The 23,475-nt window shown below is 40.5% G+C and overlaps 5 protein-coding genes across 7 annotated transcripts in view; 3 read left to right on the plus strand and 2 right to left on the minus strand.

Annotated features, from left to right (window-relative positions):
• Positions 1-965: 965 nt before the first annotated feature.
• On the plus strand, positions 966-2,803 carry LOC118746674 (telomere-binding protein cav). Of its 2 annotated transcripts, XM_036480554.1 has the most exons (3): positions 966-1,553; positions 1,620-2,407; positions 2,461-2,803. In XM_036480554.1, the coding sequence occupies exons 1-3, from the start codon at positions 1,425-1,427 to the stop codon at positions 2,468-2,470; spliced, it is 927 nt and encodes a 308-aa protein (XP_036336447.1). In that variant the 5' UTR covers positions 966-1,424; the 3' UTR covers positions 2,471-2,803. The 2 variants fall into 2 exon arrangements, with proteins under 2 accessions (XP_036336447.1, XP_036336448.1); XM_036480555.1 differs by having other exon boundaries at positions 967-1,553; positions 1,620-2,489.
• A 623-nt stretch (positions 2,804-3,426) lies between these two features.
• On the plus strand, positions 3,427-4,387 carry LOC118746675. The gene is made up of 2 exons (XM_036480556.1): positions 3,427-3,579; positions 3,639-4,387. The coding sequence occupies exons 1-2, from the start codon at positions 3,439-3,441 to the stop codon at positions 4,269-4,271; spliced, it is 774 nt and encodes a 257-aa protein (XP_036336449.1). The 5' UTR covers positions 3,427-3,438; the 3' UTR covers positions 4,272-4,387.
• LOC118746676 (protein DPCD) lies at positions 4,324-5,230 on the minus strand. The gene has a single exon (XM_036480557.1). It carries the CDS (start codon positions 5,051-5,053, stop codon positions 4,400-4,402), a length of 654 nt encoding a protein of 217 aa, XP_036336450.1. The 5' UTR covers positions 5,054-5,230; the 3' UTR covers positions 4,324-4,399.
• A 2,050-nt stretch (positions 5,231-7,280) lies between these two features.
• Positions 7,281-9,161, plus strand: LOC118746681 (B-cell receptor-associated protein 31). 2 transcript variants are annotated; one of them, XM_036480564.1, is made up of 3 exons: positions 7,281-7,460; positions 7,577-8,136; positions 8,699-9,161. In XM_036480564.1, the coding sequence occupies exons 2-3, from the start codon at positions 7,633-7,635 to the stop codon at positions 8,891-8,893; spliced, it is 699 nt and encodes a 232-aa protein (XP_036336457.1). In that variant the 5' UTR covers positions 7,281-7,460; positions 7,577-7,632; the 3' UTR covers positions 8,894-9,161. The 2 variants fall into 2 exon arrangements, with proteins under 2 accessions (XP_036336457.1, XP_036336456.1); XM_036480563.1 differs by having other exon boundaries at positions 7,296-7,407; positions 8,699-9,041.
• Positions 9,162-9,277: 116 nt separating this feature from the next.
• LOC118746679 (bifunctional peptidase and arginyl-hydroxylase JMJD5-like) overlaps positions 9,278-23,475 on the minus strand; it is a gene marked incomplete at its 5' end in the record, with an annotated part of 146,810 nt that continues 132,612 nt past the window's right edge. The window contains 3 exon segments of the mRNA XM_036480561.1: positions 9,278-10,617; positions 10,690-10,846; positions 10,898-11,318. Coding sequence (XP_036336454.1) covers positions 9,836-10,617; positions 10,690-10,846; positions 10,898-11,302 — 1,344 coding nt within the window. The 3' untranslated portion in view covers positions 9,278-9,835.

The raw sequence follows: 23,475 nt of genomic DNA on the forward strand, positions 1-23,475 counted from the left end.
AGTTAGAATTTAACCAAAATTGGCAATGAATTTGCGTAAAATAATTTGGTCTGAAGTTTCCGAAAAACGCTTAAATACCGCCACCCATAATACACACCAGGGGTTTGCCTTCCGCGCGACGAATCTGTTTTAGATAACCGGAACGACCAATATTTATGTATATCTATTCATGAATTGGAAAAATGTTTGTTTGCTACAATAACAATAATCGCAGAGTCCGGAGCATACCAGAGATATTTCCTCTAATTAGGCTGTGACGTTTTTAAATGCAGGGCTTGCGAATTCACATTACAAAAAGCAGTGTTGCGGCAGTACTGCGTATGTGTTCAGAAATGCATCAAGCCAAAGCACCAGTCTCTTATTTCTAAACTATTGAATTGATGGAAACATTTAACATGCGCAAACACGGTTAAATTCTAAATTGGGACTTAGTTGCGCAAATATGGCCCTTCCATTAAGCAGATGCTTTGGCTAGATGCATTTCTGAACACATACGCAGTACTGCCGCAACACTGCTTTTTGTAATTTGAATTCGCAAGTCCTGCATTTAAAAACGTTACAGCCTTATTAGAGGAAATATCTCTGGTATGCAGAACACCCCAGCTATCAAATTATGAAAAATGATTTTTTTATAGATTGGCACTGTTGCAATAAAATAATCTCTTCTGAGAAATCTTTTCGCAAAAATACAGTGGTTGTGTAGCGGGAGTTGGACTTACGAGCCAGATTTATAATCTGGCCAAAGGCTGTCTGTCACTTCAGCAACACTCCCAAAAACTCTGGGGAATTTGTATGTTATAACAACAACAACAACCATAAAAGGGCCGATTGTATAATGAAGCTTTGTTTAAAATGAAGTAATAGTTCCTAAAAATACTAATTTCATGGATATGAAATAAATGACACAAAAAAAATTTGCTTTTTTGGGTTAAAACAATCGTGGTCCACAATTTTGTGCAAAATTTATTTCGCTGCAAACAAATTTTCGACGTCCACATTTTTGTTTTAATTTTGCAGGGGCGTGCTTGCGAAAACACCCACCGTGTCTGTATTGACATTTCACTTCAAATCAGCTGTTGCTCTGCAATTGACGTAAGGAACCAACAGTTGCCAAAAATCGAAAATTTGTTTGCGGCTTGTTAAAAGCGCGCGCAGTTTTTGTTTCCAAATAAACCGAGCTTTGTGTATAATTCTCCAATATTTATTTGGTACTCAGTTTTTGACCAGTGTTTTGATTTAAATCGTCATTTTGGCAATTATTTTTCAGTCCGAAATTGCTATAACAACCCCGCAAAATTGTGGAACAGCAACGTGCAATTTTAATCCATTTTTGATGTATATAAATGCATTTTTAAAGCAACCTTATTTACGTTTGTTATTTTGTAAACGTGTGCTTTGTTATAGTTTTTTTTTTTTAATTTCCAATGGATCCAAATAATATGCTATTCCGTTTGGAAGACCTCACATATGACAGGGTATTGAGCGAGTACGGTATAACTGAAGAACTAAGAAATGAAAATCCCGGTTTATATAAACAATTTGTGGAGGATTTCGTGAGTACATCAACTTCATTGATTTTAATTATTTGATTCACTTGAACTTCCATCACCTTTCTACAGATTCCCACACGTGAAGATGTCGAGCGTCAAATTGATGAAGCAAGTCTAAAGGAGTTATGTACACGTTTGCCTTGTCGTGTTTTAATGCATCGTTGGAATCCAGTACATGACTTTATTGACCAGTTTACACGCCAAGGGCGTATACAACGTTGGACACCAGAGAAAACGGAAAAGCTTTTAGCAAAAGCAGTAAATCGCTATAAAAATGAATGCCTCTATAGTGATGATGAAATACGCAAGCAACGTGAAAGGGAATGGTGTGAAAGAAAAAAAGAAAATTTAATGCGTCTACAGGTTTGGGAATACGATCGAAATCAACAGGAGCAAAATCATGGACAACAACAACAGGGCAATTTAAGTCATTTAGAAGATGTCGAAGACGATAATACCATTCAAAGCGAAGAAATGGAAATGCTAACAGTAGAAGAAGAACCGATACAAATCGAAGAATCGGAGATTACATCAACACCTTCGGACTTACCAATACCGCCCTTAAGTCAAAGTAATCACTTCAACTCAGCAGACTTTAGGTTGAATCCACCAAATTCCTTACCAACTACTCAAAATACCGAAGAGCTTGCAGGCAGAGAATATATAGAGATGGTGCAAAAATTAAATACAAATTCTGGACCTTATTTAATTGATTATATCAATGTCAATACTGAGTCGATGCCATTTGACGAATCAACGACAGTTTCGGAAGATTTAATTGCCGAGGAGTGCACACCCCCGTATTATGAATTCAATACACACATATCTATGACTTCAACTCAATCGCCGACCGCCAAGTAAATTATTTATTATCCTGTACGCCACATATTGATGCGTCTGTTTAATTTAGATACATTTAAAGTTGAGTGCCAAACAAAAGTTGTGTTTATTGAGCTGCTCTAGGTTAAAGCATAAACAGACGGCAGCGTTGATCCGGATCAACTCGGGGAATTAACTGCGGTTGATCCGAATTAACCCGGATCAACGCTGCCGTCTGTTTGAGCTTTTACGCATCGTAAATGGGGAGCGAAAAAACCGCCTAAGGCAAAGAACATAGTGGTGCGACAAAGAGAGCGACAAGACATTTTCGGATAATAGGTTAATTCCTTATCTTTTCGGACTAAAATCTGAAAAGTGTCAAAATGCAAGAGCGTAAGCGAAATGCGCCCACTAAAAGAGAATAACAGGAAAAAGTAAAGGAACGCAAAAAACCAAAATTTGTAGTCCAAAGAATGGCAACAACAAAACTAACGACAAATAAGAATAGAAATGTATGTACAAAACACATTCACATAAGCACAAGCACAATAAACACTAGCTATATCAATTTGTCTCCTACTTTTAATTCACTTTTTAGATTACTCTCACTTTTTGTGTATAGTATAAATTCGCCTTGGTCAAAATGTGTTTGTTGTAAACAAGGCGAATTCATATTACAACAAACACATCATTTTGACATTAAGTACCGCGGCGAAAATCTAAATTCGCCATTAACAACACCAATTTGCCTTGGAACAAACGTTTAAAATGGACGAACAATGAAGAACAATCGACGAACTATCGATTGCAATAATAATATACATCCTGATAGATCTCTCTAAGCTCCCTCCACCCGTAAATCTGCGATTACGTCATATTCACGTTACGCTCCCAAATTTTACATCAATCAGCGCAATTTTGTATTCCATCGGTCTTGTATTTAATTGAGGTGCTAACGTCGGTTGGGTAGCCTAGACTACTGTATTTAAAAGCAAGAAACTTGGCAGTACTAGAAGTACTCCGAATGTTCGGAGTTCACCGGCACTTTTTTTACACCTGCATTAGTTTAATGCAACCCTGGCAGCGATCAGATGTTTTTACCAACTGCGTAAATAATTGCTGTTATCGAATTTGTTTACTTGAAATCAGAGAAATTTTGATTTCCTACTTTTTAAAAGAACAAATAATGGACTGTGCTCCTCTGAATTTGGTAAGGATATAAAATCACTTCCCAAAGTTTACATTGATATTAAAATAACATGTTTACAGGCACACTTTCACGAAAGGCGCGCTAATCGCTTTCTCCAACGCCATCGATATGATGATGCATATAAGGCGGTAGAAACCTCGTTAATTTATTTACAAGATGCGTTTAAAGCAGCATTGATGCCCAAATCGGTTGAATTGTTAAATACACAAAAGTGGGAATATCAAAGGAAGTTGTGTCAAATACAAATGCACAAGCAACAGCACGAACGCCTCAAGCATAAAGAAATCGTACCATTGTCAGCTACAAATACGCCAGTAGTCTTGTTGAGAGCTGACAGCAATCTCAATGCGCAGTCGGTAGCCAAATCAATTGATAAAACTGTACGTGAATTCGATGTAAAACTTAATCTTTCGCCAATTAAGCGCACAAATAGTAGGGAAAGCAAAGAGTTTAGACAAAATTCGAATACTAGTTTGGAAGGTGCAACGGCCGCCAGAGACATAGCAGCACCAATTGAACAGCCACAAAATGAACGCGCTAAGAGCGCAGGAGATAAGCCAGCTTTTTATTTAAACGAGAACGACGAGATACCATCGCTGACACCACTCGAGCTACCTTCTTTCGAGTATCATTCCTTTACTGCTTCCACGCCAGCATTGACTGAATTAACTGCAAATTTCCATAAAGAATAAATTTGCTGGTGTTTTTGAATATAATTAGATCTCCATGCGCGCAGAAAATTGATTAACTGCAGTACGTGTATTAAATAAATTTATGTATAAGTTTCAGTGTAGTATACATATTACAATACAAAGTGTTTTTATTTTGCTAATAGCCCCTGCAGCAAATCCTCCATATCCGTTTCCGTTTCGACTTCTTTCAATAATATTAATACCTCTGCCTCCATTTCATTCAATAATGCTGGCTTACTATATGTTATAATTAAAGTGTTGTACTGATGGTGCGTAGAAATGTTTTCTTGAGAAGGTAGCAAGTTGCATCGATCCAGTTCGGGGACAGTGATTACTTTATAATACTTTTTGTTTATGGTCCGCACAATGATTGCCCGTTTTTCTGCATCTGCACTCACTTGATAAACCTCAATGGGATATGGCAAATTACGTATACGCCACTCTATATTTTTCTTTGTGATGCGTTTAGTTAACATTGGGGCAGAATTACTTTCCGTTAAGGTGAAATCATTAGCGATAGCAGAGTTGTCTGCATCGCCGCCACCTGCACATTGGTTAATTTGTCGCGGTGTTTCGCCCAATTCAATTTCCCATTCTGGTTCCCCCATAAGTTGTTTACACTTACGCCATGCTCTTCGCTGTACGATACCTGTATCCATGCTGTATTCTTCAGCCATTTGCTGGCCATCAGGGAATTTGTAGAAAACTTTGCGACATCGACCACTGATCATAGAATTCTTTTCAGCGCTCCGTAAATAGTTGAGCCAATTTTCGTACGACATGCTGATTTTTATAGGTATGAGGCGGTATAAGCCTGTGCTATGAACTCCGTAAAATATAGGAGAGGATTGGATTATAATGAAGATTGCTATTTTTTTTAGAACTTTTAAATTATTTGATCAATGAGCGTTGCTATCGGCGCACGTTTTGTTTTGAAGAATTTTATCGTGAATGTTGCCACATTGTTTGTTTCGCTGGAAAACTAATAGGGCATTCGCATGTGGCGATTTTACAGGCAACAAAAGTTGAATGCGAAGTTGAATGAGAAGTTGAAAGTGAAAAAGTTACCATCCCTATTCAGACGAGGCGATTTTCGATTCAACACGAATTGTTATTTACATTATTTAAAATGAATTTAAATCGCAAAATTTTATCAATTGGCGTAAATTTGGTAAGCCAAGCGTTGGTAAAAGTGCTTTTTTACCAAGTTTTAACAAACCACTCGCCAGAATACAATTTCAAAATGGTGGTATGTATACAGAATGTAAACAAACAGAGGGTTGCAAGGAAAAAAAGTTGAACGAGCTCAGAGTTGGCTGGCGACCAACTTTGTTGAAAGCGATTAGTTGCAAGGCCGTCCGGTCGAGGCGATTTTTGCTTTCAAATAAAAGTTGCCTGAAAAATCGCCTTGTGCGAAAGCCTTATAACGAAAAGTATAAAAAGCCAAGGCGAATTTATACAAGGTGGTGTTGATGGCGAATTGAGACTTTCGCCGCGGTACTTCTTAATGTCAAAATAGTGTGTTTGTTGTAATACGAATTCGCCTTGTTTACAACAAACACAATTTTGACCTTAATAAGTACCGCGGCGAAAATCTAAATTCGCCATCAACACCACCTCGTATAAATTCGCCTTGAACACCACCTTGTATAAATTCGCCTTGCAATGTGGTGTTGTTAGATCAGCTGATTTCTTCGCCTTACATGTATTTTATTTTCACATTTAGGCTGCGTTTCTTTATACATTCCGGATAATCCCATTTCACAGCCGGAATAAACAGAATGCGTTTGAAATATACGTTGACATATCATCAGGAACGTTCTAAAGAATAAGTAAACAAAAAAGTTTATTCCAAACGTTCAGAATGAATAAAGAAATGCAGCCTTACTGATTTGACAGCGCACCCATCAAAGCAAAAACAAAATACATGTAAACTTTGGGGCGAATAGAGATTTGAAATAACACCCGCGATACAAAAAACATGTGGTTGTTGTTGTTGTATTCTTGCTTCCACCTTGTATAAAATTTGTCATTGGAATGTATTATAACGTGTTTTCATCTTGAATTAACTCTTTTTTTTAATTAAACAAAGGTGTAAAATAGTGGTGCTTGTGATGTAAACAAAAGCTCGGTTGACAAAACCGCTTCCAAAAACTTTTTCTAAAAGCAGTTAAGGCGAAATTAGTCAACGACGTGGCGTAAACGTACGTGGACGCTGACACGATCTACCTTATGGGATTTGCGTGTTAACGAAAACTCTACCGCATGACGGTGACGTTGCCGTAGCTTCTCTCTCCCAGTTAAATGTACATTTGCTAAATGCGATAGCATGAACGCTCTTCGAAAACATATGTTCGAAACTGCTAAATGTTGCATTTTAAATGCAGCAAAAACGCTGCATAAAGCGAAGCGCACATTAGTGCGATTCCATCGTTGCGAATACGTTGCGAATTCGGCTGTTAACTTCGAATCCGCAAACGTGCGCACACTTGAGCGATTTTTTCGCGTCGATTTCCGATGTACAATTCACTCAATTTTCCCTTTATTTCGTGTATTTTCGCACTCGGCGTGCCCAAATCGTACAAAATACTATTATTACGAACGTTTTTATTAGTTTTTGTACATTACACGTTTTTTTTCTTTGCCTTTATTGCTGTGACACCTTTCTTCTTCTTCTTTGACGCCTTCAAAACGCTGCAAGCCGCGTTTCGAACGCGTCAATAAAGAGGAACATTGAATGTTCGAAAAATTCGCAGCGACGGAACGTGCAAGTGTGCGCTAGCGCATTAAAATGTATGGGTAGCATTGTTGTAATTTTTGGGCTTGCGGATTCGCAACGACAGAATCGCGCCAATGTGCGCTTCGCTTAACAGTAAATTTTATATGTTGCTACGTACTTCGTTGCCTAATTTCGCCATTACAAATACACGGTCGCGTTCTACGTGATCTTGCATATTTCGTTGATGTGCAACCCTGGCTCTAGCGAACAAGTGAAAATTTTGCCGGCAAATAGATAGTTCTCCTGTTCACCCTCATAGATTTGCGGTTATGGAGTTATGAGAAAATGAGAAAGCTATCTTCTTCGCGAAATTACCTGAAAAAACACATCATCGGCTGAACTTCACCCAAAGCAGAGGTAAAAGCAGCGGCGCAGTACTAAATTTTCACAAATATTTTAATCTATAAAAAGTAAGAATTTGAAATTACTAGGGTAATAAGCTAAAAATAGTACAAAACTAGACAAAGCAGAAATTATAGCGAAGGGATAAACACTATTGTTTTTTCTTCCCTTCAACGTTTTACAGCTCATCAATTGAAAAGAAAGTGCTCCAGTAACCCAAAAAAAGTATATTGCATCAAAATGAGTCTCGTCTGGACTTTGATTGCCTCCTTTTTGTACGCGGAAATTGCCGTAGTACTCTTGTTGGTTCTACCCATAGCAAGCCCGTACAAATGGAATCGTCTTTTCAAATCCAAATTCTTGGCGATGTTGGCCCAACAGGCACACCTATATTTCTTTCTTATAATGGGTGTGCTGATATTATTCCTCTTGGATGCCATACGTGAAATGAGGAAATACTCGACACATGAAGCTGGCGGTCATGAACACTTGAACGTTGAAATGCAACACAGCATGCGACTGTTCCGGGCTCAACGCAATTTCTACATATCTGGATTCGCCATATTTCTTGTATTGGTCATAAGGCGTTTGGTTACATTGATTTCGGCACAGGCAAATCTTTTGGCACAGAGTGAAGCTTCAATGAAACAAGCACAAAGCGCCACAGCAGCAGCGCGCACCTTGATGGCTGAAAAGAGTACTGAGAAAGGAAAGGAAGCCACTGAGGACAAGACATTGAATGAGGTAAGTTAATAGATTCTCATGTACATGTTGTTACTATCGATTAGATATATTCGTTTTGGCTTGCGGCTGTATAAAATGAGTTCTTGTACCGAAAGGTGTGGTTCCACACTTCTTTCGTCAGTTTTTGCTGAGTAATGATTTTTGTTTTTAACATTTACTCAGTTATGGTTCAAAAATCTTTTGGAAATTTGCTTGCTTGAATATATTGATAACTGCGCCATGGAAAGTATGCTTTGAGCATAAACTAATAATCTCGAAAAGTATTTTCCAATATAATAAAGTATAGCTTAATAACGCTTGTAAAAATGGCCTCGCATACTTATTTCTGATTTTCACGAAACTTATCTAGAATGATCCTTTCTCCGTTTACTCTTTCGGGCTAACTTGCACAGATTTTAAATTTGCGGAGACGTGTACAAGGACTCAGTGCCAGCCTGAGTTAAAGAGCAGTGTTGATTCTATAAACTACATTTAATCAGTAGATTCCAGAACCTTAAGAAATTCTTTAATGGCGTAGCTCTAGAATAAAAAGAACTCTTTTAAAAATATGTATCACTTTCAGCTCAATGAACTGCGTAAGAAAGTGCAAGAGCTTACATCTGACCTGAACCGCGAAAAGAAAGATAAGGAAGCATTGAAATCTCAAGCTGAAAGTTTGAACAAAGAATACGACAGACTGACTGAAGAGTATAGCAAGTTGCAAAAGAAGATCATTATCAGCGACCATAGTGGAAAGGGTGGCGAAAAAGACGATTAATAACACACCCTGTTTAATATAATATTAATTCCTTTCTTAGAAAGATGAATAATATGCACTTTAACCCTTTTCTAAAATTAACCTGCTACTCAATATGGCGGTAACTAATAAACAGCTTATCGTCTGATATAAAATTGGAGACTTATTATATGAATCGTTATGGAAAGATTAAATTGCGATGGAGCGTTGAGCGAATTAGATTTATGATACAAAGTTTTAAACTTATACATAACATATTATACTTCTATGTTCTTAAAAAAATAATTTTCTAGAAGAGCATAATGTAGTATTTCTTTATATTACTTTGTAGCTTACTTAAGCATTTTTAAACATGTTGGTTAATACAAATTTTTCTTGTAATAACTTATTTCTTTTTGTATGAATAAATTGTGAATTATAAATAAATTTTGGAGTTATTTTCTGCCTCAGAAAACCCATTGCTTATAATTGGGATCAACTTTACTACGCTATCATAATTATTGTATAATCAAACGTGGAAGAATCATAAACCCCCATTTTGCTATATATTTATTATGACTTGTACTTGTACCTTTGAAACCAGCTGAGATGATTTGGACGATGACTCATTGATTTCTTTTGTTTTCTATTTTAGTACACATCAGCCATTGTTTGCATGCATATGAACGAATACTTGTCTAGCAGAATGTATTCAAGTAAAAACCTGTTTATAAATAAAATTTTACGTTGTTTTCAGCTTAGAATTCATTATCTCTATATTTGCGCTGTCCAAGGGCTACCAATGCGCCGAGTCACAATTAAAAAATTAATTTAAGCGCACTAGGTTATGTGATAACGATCATATACCGTTATCATTGCACAGACAAAGTCATTATATGACTTCTCAACATTGATATTCAAAATATTGAACTTATTCAGCATTTGTTGTTTAATCACATTCTAATTTAACATATTTATACAAAATTATGACCACCAAAAGCTTACAGAGAAACTTTCACTCTCGGCACGTACATAATGCCACCACTTTGGTGGTATGTAAAGGCAATCGCCTACCTGTAAAGTTACATTATAAAACGCAACCTCTGCTGCTAACGGAAATCGCTCTAAGTCCAACCGAGTTGCATCCAATTTTGAGGTATTACAAAGCATTTCGGAATCATGAGGATACAACTTTGCAGTATCAGTCGGTGCTGCTAATATGACCTGCTTTCGGCCAAACACTTGACAGAGCAAATTGTGTTCGGGATCATAATGTAGTGGTGATATGGTATTTTTAGGTCCCAACCAAGCTTTAATTGAAACCTTTTCAGGATCGGAGCTATTACCGCTGGAGTGCAAAATACAGTAGTCGGGTATGCGTATGTCGGTTTTAAGTGCCGGTATTTGATCGAACAGTTCATGTTGTGCCAAATATTCAATTTGTGTGTTGCTTTGCACGAATTGTCTGCGCAGGAAATCGCGTATTTTGACTAGCTGCTGTGACCATTCATCTGTCGTGTAGTTGGCACCGATTTCAATTGGTACTGTTCGATTACCGGCTAGTTTATGTAGATAGTTAAGATCCCGCCATTTATGCATAGCAGGCCAATGTGCAATTGTGTTGAGCAGCAGCGCTGGTTGCTCGGAATTGAAACATATTTTGTGAAAGTTCTCAACTGAGGGACAATCCAAGACGGGTATATCACATTTATATTGTTGACGCTCAAGCTCAGCTATGATTGGCAGATACCTCTCTGCATTGTCCTCTAATAGGAGATATGTATATATATGTGCATTCATTTTTGTTTAATTAAAGTTTTTTGGCTTTGTTTTCTTACCTGAAACTTTGCTAATATAGCTAGTCAGTTGGGTTTGAAATTGGTCACTGCCTTTATATAATGATTGTGTGCATCCAATAAGTATGGCTTCATCGAGTATCTCGGAGCAACGCAATAACTGCGTTTTCGATAAACTTTCACAAAACAGATAGTATATCTTTTAAATATTTATAATATACAAAGTTTTAAATTAGATTTCGCAACTCACTTTATAATAACAAGCCAGCGCATAAATTTTTCGCACTTCTATTGGCACTGCACTGAAGTGACCTGTGTGTATGCGTTCCCAAAATTTGTCGGCTAAGCTGGAAACAAGGTAGAATATTTCATCGTTAAACTCGCGTTCTTCATTTGTTTTTCCAACATCTGCTGCTGCCTCCCGGATTATGTAATCCGCTTCTGGTTCACTTTGTAAAATGTTTTTAATTTCTTCATATTTTGGCAAATATTCAGCGATTTTTGTCCAGTCTTCCATGCGTTCCTTTTGACTTTGTGCATCTCTCCAATGTTTTGTCTCCAATTTCCAATTGTTTATTTTTGTGGAACAGCTGATCGCGAGATAACAACCCTGAGTCAGCTGGATTTTAATGTTGCCGGACTGCATGTTTACCATTAAGAGGGATACCAGACTAATGTTATAATAACAAAATAAAAAATCGAGTACGAGTACTAAAAGATGATTTAAAAAGATTTCTTAAAATAAACTAATAATATACACATACTTATAAATCAACTCGTTATTACGGTATCTAACGACATATCGACATAATTACCCTTGTAGTGCGAGTCTGCCGGGGCAACCAAGTCAGGTGGTTGCGTTCCCAAAACGGCATTCACAGGTCGAGAGTAAATGCAAGTCGAGGCCGACTCCCTGTGAATGCCGTTTATGGCCTGTCGGTATGCTGTCGGATCCAAAAGTTATTTTATGAACCTCTGAACTTCGTCCGTCATTTAGTATAGATGCCTCCTGACGTGCCTTGGCGAGGGCTCTGCTGCAAGCAGGTTTCTGTTCGTCTGTGACAACCTACTAGGAACTGCTTACAGAGCATTGCTTAATGCTCCTTGACGATCTCACATGATCCCAGTTCCGGTTAAGTCCACTAGCCAACTGTGTGTTTATGGCATTAAGTGCTGTAGGGGTTTTGTGCCCTCTACATATCAGGAATGATGCTAGTGTTCACGGAAAAATTGACGATCTTGGTGAGGTATTATACTTCCGTTCCTATCATTTTCTCAATGGCCATTCCAATTTCATCACTGGTACAGTCTTCAGGTCAAGCGACGTTTAGCACTTTCCCCTGGTGTGGACTGTCGCATAAAATAGCTCACGCATTTTTTCTGGTCCGAAGAGGTGCCATCCCAAACCGTCGCGCTTCTTCGGGTTGATCGAAGATTGCTAACACCAGCGTTCAAAATACAGCCCTCAGCTCATCACAACACCTCAGCTAGACCTACAAACTCTATAAATTTTAAAACAGATCCCGACGGTAGAGAGTGTATGTGCTCCCCTCTGGGTCATAGATGATCTATGCTCATCTCCATTCTCCAGGAAACGGCCTCGCACTCCCGCAGAAGGTGTAATGATGTCTCCTTGGCAGAGTCATAGAAGCGGCATATGTATGTCGCTTGACCAGATTCTTAGCTTATGCAAATGACTTCAAAGCCTACAATGGCCCATTAAATGCCTGTAATGATTCTTAGTTTCTCTTGGGCCTCGCGCACATGAGTAGACTGTGTCTTGTTGGATTGTACCCTCCTAGTAAGCATTTAGGTTGACGAAGACCCGTGGTGCAATGCCAGTGTAGTTCCCTTAGTTTCATATTTTCCTTTCTGATCGCTACCTTTATCATGTTGGGACCTAATGATAGGAAGGGCTCAGGCCCTATCGAGGGCGAGGCAGCTTCATCGTGCCCTGGTGCCCGTATCACCACTCTTGGGCACTTGAGGGTTTGACCTCGAAGGATAAGAGCCTTGATTTATTACATAAAATTTGGATTCTCTCACTGCGAAGGCGATCTCTGCACACATACTGATGGCATAGACTTCCGCTTGTAAGATGCTTTGAAAGTTTTCCAGGGGAACCTGCTCCAATACCCTAAGAAGTCTTAGAGCCGTTTGTGTACCACTGTAGCATGCTCGCCTCGACGTGTCTCTCCATAATAGAGGTAATCCAGATCACCTTGCTGTATGTGTTAACCTTAAAGTTTCTTTCGAAAACTGCTACTCTCTACATATCATCTCTGTCGAGCCGCACTAATGGGAGCGTGGGAACCTAGCTTGTCCCTGTTCAAAGATGATAAGATCTTATTTCTGCCGAAATTTCTTTCTCGCGTAATTGAAGAGAGCTCGATTTCCAGCCTTTTCAACAGTAAGATGCAGAATTACTTCCAGTAGTGTCGTCGGCCATGTGCGAATTGCCTTCGTAGTGAAAGCACTACGACGTTGATTATTTGTGAGTGGTCCCGGAAGCCCAAGCCACTGCCTAATAGCTTACCATTGTTCGCACTATTATGGTTTACATTCATATTAGGATCCTTGGAGCGCACCGCTAGGATTTGACCGCTAGACGTTTGCACGCCATCAACGCCCTTGTAGCCTTGGAGGTGGGCGCATCAAGATGCGCTCTTCCACTGGACTTTGGTGCACAGGATAAGTCCCAGATATGTATTTCACTTCTTTGCCGACGCCGATTGCGACTCCTTCTTGAAAGTTCCCTATACCCTTTACAGTTCTTTTTTCTGGTGAACGGACGACGGCTTCTAAGAGTAATATTTAAACCTGCATCCGCATACCAGCTTTCTGCTAGGTTAAATTCGCTTTGAACGATGTAGGAGAGGGTACTTCCCTCTGGAGATAATCACTATGTCATCAGCGTATCCTCGACAGTGAACGGCCTTATCCGTGAGTATTTGTAGGAGTTAGTCCACAACTAAGTTCCGCAGGAAAGGAGATAAGACCTCTCCTTCAGAGCATCCTTTTGTCGTTCGTTGTTGAAATACGCTACACTTCGGTTTCATTAATACTGATTTGCAAGAGCCTAGCTATCCATCTGCGGATGGTTGACTGAACATTCCTAGCGTCTAAGTAACATAGCTTAAATTTCGTTGTGCTTTAAGCTCCTAGAATCTATTAGTCAAAGGGATCTTAAGTTAAATAGAAGACAATCCATTTCATAGGCAAATCCATCTGCACTGACCACTATTTCGCCTTCTCTGTTAGCATCTACCCAATGGAACGGCTACCGATATCCGCAATAGAAAATCAGCGCGAAAAGCACGCACTTGAAAGTTGCAACGCAAACGTGCAACACCGAAATCGGTGCTCACGGTATAGCGGACAGCTGCAGCAGCAGCAGCAGCAACGATGCAATTTTCACCTGCATGCCACGCACATACCGACCAGCGGATGCTGCTGCTACCCCAGCCACATGTCGGCGTTGCTGTCTGTGGCATGCCAAACATGCGACCAATCAAATGAAGAACTTAAAATAGTGTAACACAATTTCATACTCTTTTGTCGCGCATTTCATTCGTCTCTGCCTTGTCGGCTGCTGGCTGCTGGCTGCCGTGTGTCGACGCGCCGATCCGCCTTGCATGCGTTCAGATCACGATCGCGTTGCAAAGATAAGCGCAATCAACGCGGTCTGCCGCTTGGCACTGGCACTTATGGTACGGTTGTGCTGCTGCGGCTGTTTATTTTTTTTGTTAATTTTGTTGTATCTTAGTTGCTTTTGTTTTTGCCTTGTGTCAGCTACTTGCAACAGCTTATTGGCAACACGCCCGGCGCACATGACGCCAATGGCGCGTTAACTGCAGCAAATATGCCTTGCGCCGACATCGGTAACAACGAGCAACGGTGACGAACACTATAATATTGTATTTGTAGCAACATGACCATGTTGCCAGCAGCTGTTGTGTTGCTGTTACTATTGCAAATGCTGCCCGATTTGTGGGTTACTGTGCGTGCGCAGTTCAGCGTCTTCTACGAAAGTCAAGAGATCTTAACGACCGATAAGCGGGGTGATCGAGGCGCGGCATTCAATGTTGTTGTGGCAGATTAGTTGGCATGTCGATGGGTACAGTGAGGGATTTTCTTGCTACTGTGGGGGAAAAATTAAATGAACTCTTAATTCACTTTCTAAAAGGTTTATTTCGATTTTAAGCTTCAATCGATTGGTAGAGTATAGTTTTTGGGATGACTTTACAACACTACAGTTCGTTGGAATTTGGTAGATATTATAAAAGAGTTTGAGAATTATGTTCGACACCCAATGCGGCGTTAGAGACACTTCTGAATCGTTGCGTGCATCAAGGCTGCTAGAGTGAAGTGGGTTGGTGGATCTCTTCCAGCATTACCTCTTTAGTTTCGAGGAAAATAGGTCCGCAGTCGAGTCGAAGTTGGAAGATGTCGATAAGTTGATGGGAGAATTTGCAAAAGGTGCAAAGCCCTCGGCCGGGTCCAAGGCTATAACCAAGCTAGAGTGGTGTGTATCGAGGATCGAGCGTGCCGACCTGCAGGTGGCTATCGATAGGAAGCACGAACCAGAGCAGACAGTTAATCGGGCGCAAGTTACAACGCGGAAGTCGGAGGCAGCACTAGCAGAAGTGAACGGGGAGCGGACATACGAGCGTATCGAGCCAGTGACATCACAGAAGTCAGAGAATTTGTCAAATTGGACAAAAGTAATGTAATCGTTCTCCTAGTCGATAGGCATGCTTGCCAATGAGGAAGTGTCCTGTTATAACAGATACTAACAAACTGATATTACGCTTAGTTTGGCGCAGTAGTAAGCCAGTGCGTTTAGCGGTGAGCACCGGCTAAAATTTTTTGGCAAATTTGCAAGTGACTTCGTCATGCCATATGTATATATACTTTAGTAGGCTTCTCGGAAATAAGTATCTTGCAAGTTTGTATGGGTATTGCTATTTCATCTTTTGTTCTTAATAGCAAGTTTGGTGTCAAGTCGCCCCAGTTCATCGGCCTCACAATTTCCCTCCATGTCTCAATGTCTCGGAGCCCATATCACAATTGAGGCGAAATGAATCAGCAGCCATGGAGGTTGTCGACTGCTTCGTTGGGGATTTGATTGGCGCCTGGCTGTCCGTGAAGATGCAAATATCAGTTCTTAGATATCGCATCTTATTAGTCTTGTGGCCCTGTCGATTACCATCAGTTCCGTCCGAAAAACGCTACTGTGGTCTTTGCTTTGCGCACTCTATTTGCAATGTTAGACCCCCAGTTACTACAAGGGTCTTCCCGTCGATCGAGATCGGGTGTCTCGTGCATCTTAGTTAAGAGCACTACTGGAAGAAAACTTCCAGTTAGATTGCTGGTAATTTTTCAATGGCTTCGTTTAAAAAGGATCAATGGCGAATAGCCAAAATATTTTAACATCGATTTCGCCTGCCTAATCCCACTGCATGCTGCCGCCATAATATTTTTCTTACCGGTTCCCGTGCTTGTCTCATTTAATACCATCACATCTTAAGGATGCTCACAGTCAATAACAACAAGCGTTGGTGTCATTTTCGATCCGGTCGATTTGGAAATATGCACAGCTTCACATCATTCGCTTCGCTCCATCTAAATCCGGACTGATCATATTGTTTGACCAGCGGCAAATCGATTTGAATGCACGCCAGCTAGAAGCAGTGGTCCACAAAAAAAAGACAAGGAAAAAAAAAACACCAAAGCTTAATACGCAAATGCACTTTTACCAATCAACAAGCTGCTGCTGTGGCGAATAAAATCAGCCAGCGAGTAAAGTCGCATAAATTTCGCTATGCTCACGCACGCAGGCACGCATATCGCGTGGCGTTGGTGGCGCTCTGTGCAACTACGTTTTTGCTAATTTGTGGTGCGGGGCGAGTTGAAAGACCGGGAATATGCACGCCATATTGTGTACGAGGGAGGCGTGCACGATCGTCGCAAGATCGCACAGCTGATACGGCCACGACCGAGAATGACGTGCACGACTGGAACTTTCAACTCAACTGTGCGTTGATCAGTGAGTCCACATCTTGGTGTTTGCTGCTGCGATTGTTGGGTGATTGCATGGCAAAGATGCTTATCGCGAGCGGCTGGCTGGCTGGCTGGCTGACTTGCGTGCGATAGCAGTGCACAGCGCAGTCGGTCACTTTAGTGCGCAGTGAGCGGAGAGTGTCATGGAAATTCCATCGCTGATTGTTGTTGTTGTTGTTGTTGTTGTTACTAGTGATGGTTTGCTTTGCCCGTTGCATGCAAGAATTCGTTCTGTACAAAATCAAAATGTCCAGCATTCATAGGACCCATCGACTGAGTTACATACATACTCGTACATACTCGCATTTATCGATCGCAATCAATTGTGCTTGGCGCTGCTTGCTGCCGGCTGGTGAATGTGATTTGCGCGTTATCATGTGCACCGATCGTTAAGTGATACAAAGCGTTACACAAGCAAAAACAAAAAGTAAAAAAAAAACATTTGATACTCGTATCTTAAAATGACTTGCATGTTACTGTCTGCGCGCGTTTGTCGCGAAATTGGAGCAGCACATGCGCAAACGCCGAACGCTTCGCTTGCTTAATAGTGCTTTCACTGAGCTGCAATCTGCAGTTCGCGCATGCAGTCCACAATGCCTTCCGCGGCAGCTGTCATTAGCCTTGTTGGTCTTTAATGGTCACCAATTTATGTTGCAATATTTTGTCGGCTCACTAAGGTGCATAAAAGCCGATTTAAGTCGCTATTCACACGCAGCGTTGCTCTAATTTATTTTTATGTACATACGTGAGGTTCTTGGAAAGTGGGCAGCACCTTCACAGATTGCTTGGCACATTTTCACCGTCACCTAGAGCACAGTATGTACATACGAATGTATGTCTGACGATGTTTTTTTCTGCTGTCATAGCAGTTGTCATACTGCTTGTCAGGTTGTTTGCTTCATTACCATTGACGTTCACGTGTCCTGCTTCACTAACCACCACACTTAGCTGGCTATGGCTGTGCCATTGTTAGCTTGGTCTGGTTGTTGTGGTAAATGGTATTGGAATTGACGCCGCATTTTGTGACAGATAGACTAAATGGAAGACAAGCACAGTCAGTGATAATTCTCGCTGTTGCAAGCATGCATATAGGAAAACGAATACCTACTCATACTAATGCATATGAATGAAAGAAAATATGAATTCAAAAAGGACTCGATAAATATATATTTTCTAATTGACATTGATAAATGCTTTAATAAATCGATAACAGCATCGATAAATGTTTCGATCGATACTGAATTTATCAACATTGAAGCTCGGAACACTTTGACGACAGCAAGCGACAAGCAGCATCTGTCAAATTTTAAATACACACGTTCTTACGGACACAATTATTTTGGCGACAGCACGACATCTTGGCTGCAGGACTGCAATTGTCGACGTCGCCAAATTAAATCTATTTCTAATTTTGCCGACGACAATGAGTAGATGTAGTGCTGCAAAATTAAATTGTCGCAAAATTAATCACATATTCTTGATTGTTCATGTTTTTCTTATTTATTTAAATAAAAATACACAATTTGTGAAATAAATATACCAAAATGTCAAACTTTAGAATCAGCGGTTTGCTATGTCGCTGAGGTCTTCAAAATGTTTAAGAAGCTAGCTTCAAGGCGACATTTGTCGACAAAATGATGTCGCTGTCGTTACGTCGTGAAGTTGCAGTCGTCAAAGTGTTCCGAGCTTGATAGCGAATGGAATGGAATTCATAAATATCAATAGAAATAGCAAAGAAATATTGTTATCTATATCGATAACTTTACAGATTATTATCCGTAAATTTAGAGGTTTTGTGTTATCGAAAAAGTATCGGTAACAACTTGGAGGTGTAAACTAAAATCGAAAAATTCTCGGACTATACCCGCCGCGAGGGTTCCGACTGGAAATGGGTACTTCAGAGCAATTCCGTACGATGAGAGGGTGTCCAGTTAAGTACGACTGGGCATCAGTTCTGTGTACTTATGCGTACTTTTATCGCTACGCCATGCGGAAATGGGCCTTCATCGTGGTATAGCGGTAGGAGCTTGATCAAGGCATTACCAGCCAGGTTGGGAGCTCAGTCGCTGACGCATTCCTATGGAAACCAAGCCACATTCGGTTGTAGTTATGGCATCTCGTAGGACTATGAGCGAGTACAGGAACAAAGCAACAACAAAAATAACTTTAAAGAATGAGACCGGCACTCACAAAACGTCTGAATCGCAAATCCCCAGGCCAACTCCAGTGGTGGACGCCCTCTGCCGATGCTGAGGCACATCCACAAAAGCGGAAAGCAGCTGGAAAATCATCATGCCTCAAAACTGATGTGCAGACCGTCACACATCCTACTCACACAGCTTTCAAGAGATCCGACGATAGGCTACATATTACCCAAAGCAGTCTTTGCTAGGCATAGCAGGGCTAGGCTGGCATGAGCATCTTGAAGAGGTTCGAGTTGACGCCGGATTTGTATAGCAGCTGATATAAAATGGGAAACAACGTTGATGGCCGATTATAATGGTAATTACCAATTGCCGGTGCTCGGTGAGTCACAGGCTGGGGAAAAGCGCAATCGGACGAATGAGATTGCGCAAAATAATCCGAAGGGAACCAGAACGCAAAGCGCCCCCTTTGCTTAAGTACCGAAGAACCGGATTCTCCTGTGGGTCCTGGATGGAAACCAGGGTTAGGAACTGGAACTCAGAACCGATCGAATCGCCTTCATCGGGCCGGGATACAGTTTGGTTCCAAGGCGATATCAAGGTCATATCGTGTGACAACGAGAAGTCTACGGAACTCTGTAAGAGGGCAGTTGCCAAATTGGGTCAGGTCTACCCCGGAGCACTGCTTCGTGCCGTCGATTGTAAAGAGATCAAGGGCATGGATGTCGGTGACCGTCGGAACACGAGAAAGTGCTCGATATTATAGCTCTTTTTAATCCAGAGTTACCTTCTCACAACTGGAAGGTGATGCGGCTGGAACACAGCAACAAAGTAACGCGTCAGGTGGTATTGATGCTGAACGAGGAGTCCTTGGCACTCATAGAAAGAACCGGTGGCATTATGAAATATGGTGCGAGCGTACGAAAATGATTTAAATACAGCAAGAAGTATGGCCGAAGTTGAGCTGAAAGAGGCCAATAGTTAGGAAGACATATTCGAGGAATCCAACCAGGACAATCCAAAGGATGATCCGGCTGGTGGATGTGCCTCATCGACTTCTTTGCTGGAGGTCGACTTCACCTTCCGGCAATACACCAAGCAGAAGCTGATGCCAGGTGGTGCATTTCCTGCAGATAAAAACCTCCACCACAGACATGTGCATAGTTTCTTCGGACTGAGGACGACAGAGCAAGTCTACACTCCGGTAAGTGGAGCTAACAACGGCATGTATCCTTGCAAGTACCAAATTAAAGTTATTGTTTCTTCCTAATTTCATTGACGCGAACACCACTACGGTTAGCCTGGAGCCGAATAGGCGAATGGTTAGCCTGGCTTCTCTGTACCTGGCCGACAATAGGCCAATACCAACGTCAGCGGTACCACAGCTGGTGGAAAAGTGGGGCGGGGCTTTGGCCCTAGGATATAATGCGAGCGCACACCACCGTACCTGGGTCATCGAGGACAACAAAATTGCACGAAATTAAATACTAATTCACATGTTTTGTGATTTGCGATTTATCAACATCTTATGAAATATACGCTGGAGTATTAGCACGGGCCCCCTTGAGAACTCCGGGCCCGGGAGATGCAGCAAGAGTTTAAACCGGGTATACCCACGCACAGTTGGAGTGTAGTAGTGGATACGAAGCAAACGGTTCGAGCAACAGTTTAGGTGTTCTAGCTTTTCAACAAAGAATGCTAAGAAGGGGATGGAAAAGGCACCCAGTATGTAAAACTTAACGAAAGGCGTGGTAATTTCAGTATACATAACTTCTTAACCAGAAATTTAACTTATGCAGGTAGGTCGAAAGGGAAAGGACAGGGTATCGATATCAAATTTCTGGGACACCAAATGTTTTTAAGACCAAGCATATTAAATACACTAAATTTAAATTAACCGGGTTAATACTAAAGTTAAAATTAACCTCTCTCTTCATTAAAAAAATTATTCTGGAACGGTCTAACTAGCTCAATTCTATATGCACGTATGTATGTCGTTGGATTACATCAAGCTTTAGTGAATGGGTACGCGCAATTTTCGCTGTTGGTGCATTTTTAAACTGATTGTGCAAACACAGTAGTTTTTTTTTGTATTGTTTTGACCCACAACTCTTTCGCATATGCATATTTTTAAATTTGTATGTACTTAAGAGTATGATGGCGACCTCATACAATGTCAATAACTTAAACAAGGTTTTTTGCTAAGCTGCAATTCATTTAGCTGTTGTAAATGTATGCACTTGGAAATTTGTATGTATTTACAGGGGCATTGTAAGTACATAGTGTTTGCGGTTAAAAGTTAATGAGAAAAGGAAGTTATCGGCAATTTGTTGTCGATCATTGAACGAGGAAAATATAAATTCGTTTCGAAATTATCTGACTGAAAATATTTGTTAAGGTGCGAGGTACGGCCCTGACAAATAAGCGTTAAGTCTACACTGGTCAACAGTGGTTTTGGTGCAAACATTCTTTTTCGCGACTTCTGAGAATCACCCAGCAATAGTCAGCCCTCTTACGACGTTCTCATTAGCCTTGGTACCTCTATTCCATAGTTTTTAGGTACTGGTGTAAACGCTCTCCTTGTTCTTTACTATAGCAACCACGATTTTCTAGGAAATGTTCGAGATTACTGTGGAGGTACTGCACTATGTTGGACATATTACATTCAAAGGTTTTAAAGCTCCTCTCCAGCATACCGTTCACGATTTCGGAGTAGCTAATTGAATTATGTATAATTTCCCTGAAAGTTTTTAGTTAATGCAACAAACGAAGTCCACATGAGCACACTCCAAATCGTTCATTGAACTTAAGAAATCAAACAAGAAGAAGAAGAAAAAGAATATGGATATAGATGAGATCAAAACACACACTATGTATGCTCAAATTCAATTTATATTAATCAAGCCATTACTTGCCCAATGCTCTGCCCCAATATTTTACTTAAAATGGCTCTGTCATCCAATCGCTGTTGTTGAGGCTTCCGTTTCATGCCGGATGCTCCCAATCATCAACAAAAAAAAAAACAAAAGAGCCTCAAGTAAAATAAATTGTTATGAGTTGTAGTGTAATAACTCTTGCCTCCGCATAATTACTGTTCATTTACTTTCCTACCGACTGATCAATTGACAATTACTGCTGATCTTCGGCTTGATAAAAGTACCTATCTTTTTTTTTTTTTAATTTCTCGTTTATGCGACGCGCAGCAAGTTTTATGCAAGCAATGTTATCACGGCTGCGGTGGCAAATTGCTCGCAGTTAAGCCATCTGACAGTCCCACATACACGCATGCACAGTTGCACACACCGAGGAGGGGTGCAAGGCACGCCCTCAAGATCACAAGATATCTAGTAAATTTGTATGAACAGCGAACGAGTCAATCTGGGGGCATGGGTATGACAGTTGCCTTCAGCAACTTCACGCTTTCTGCCATTGTTGTTATCGCTTATTTAAATGTTGTTGGACTTGTTGCATTAATCATCAGAGATGCTGCAGCAGTGAGGGAAATATATGTAAACATACACGCAATAAAACAAAAACAAAACCAAACAACATCCGATCAGTTGCGCCAACTGCTGTAATCAGCAACCAGTAGCCAACAACACCCAGTAGTTGGGAAGGCAACCCCACTCACTGCTCCCCTGATTTTATTGCTCCGACGCGATTTGTTTTTTGATGCGTTGCGGAAGTTGTCACTGCCATCATACTCGTCGTACTCGTACAAATCAACATTCACTTCTGTATTCATTCACTTTTTGCTTAACTTTTCCACTCAAAAGAACTTTCAGATATACTTAGCTATATACATATTTACAATTAAATCAAGATGCCGTTGTGCTATCTACTATGTGTTAAAACTTGTGTAAGAATATAATAATAAACGCGTAATATGCTCTTCGCTACATAGTTAAGTACATAAGTACCCCGGTAGCAAAATTGCCAGAAATCTGTTAGATATACGTCAGACTCGTCGGCAAAAAAGTCAGAAATCTGTATGATTTTGGCCGATATCGGCCAGTGAAGCATATGGAGAGGTTGACCGGAAGTCTAACCGACACGACGTGGGAAGTTCTGACCGACGATTCTGACGGATATCTAACAGATGTCTCACCAAATAATCATGGAAAATAAGAATTATCAGACGTGTATGCCCGAAATCGGACATAATTCGATCAGACATATCGGATAAGGAAATAAATAAAATTCTCCAAACACTGCGCCGCAGAAATCTGCACGAAACCTGTAAGACTTTGTATAAATAGTCAACTTTTTATTCCGACTTGTCTGATATCAGAAATGGTCTGGCAAATGTGCTAGCTGGGTAAGCAAGAGAGGAAATTCACAATTTGACTCGTAGCAAGTACTTTCTATGAAATTATAACACACAAATATGTACTCGAAAACCAGATATGTGTACATAGGATGGTGCGAAATGCATGTGAAAAAGTAAAGTCGGAATTTTAATGCTCTCAACCCATAGGATTGTTCTATAAAGAAAAATCAAAAAATATTTTGAGTTCTCTCAAAGTTATATGGAAAAAACCCCTTTTCGTAGAAATGAAAATTAATATTTTTCGATCGGAGAAAATTGTGTGAAATTTTTGCATTTATGACTTTCACTTTT

Source organism: Rhagoletis pomonella, unplaced genomic scaffold (genome assembly GCF_013731165.1).
Source record: "Rhagoletis pomonella isolate Grant_MI unplaced genomic scaffold, Rhpom_1.0 Rhpom_scaffold_00011, whole genome shotgun sequence".
Lineage (NCBI taxonomy): Eukaryota > Metazoa > Arthropoda > Insecta > Diptera > Tephritidae > Rhagoletis > Rhagoletis pomonella.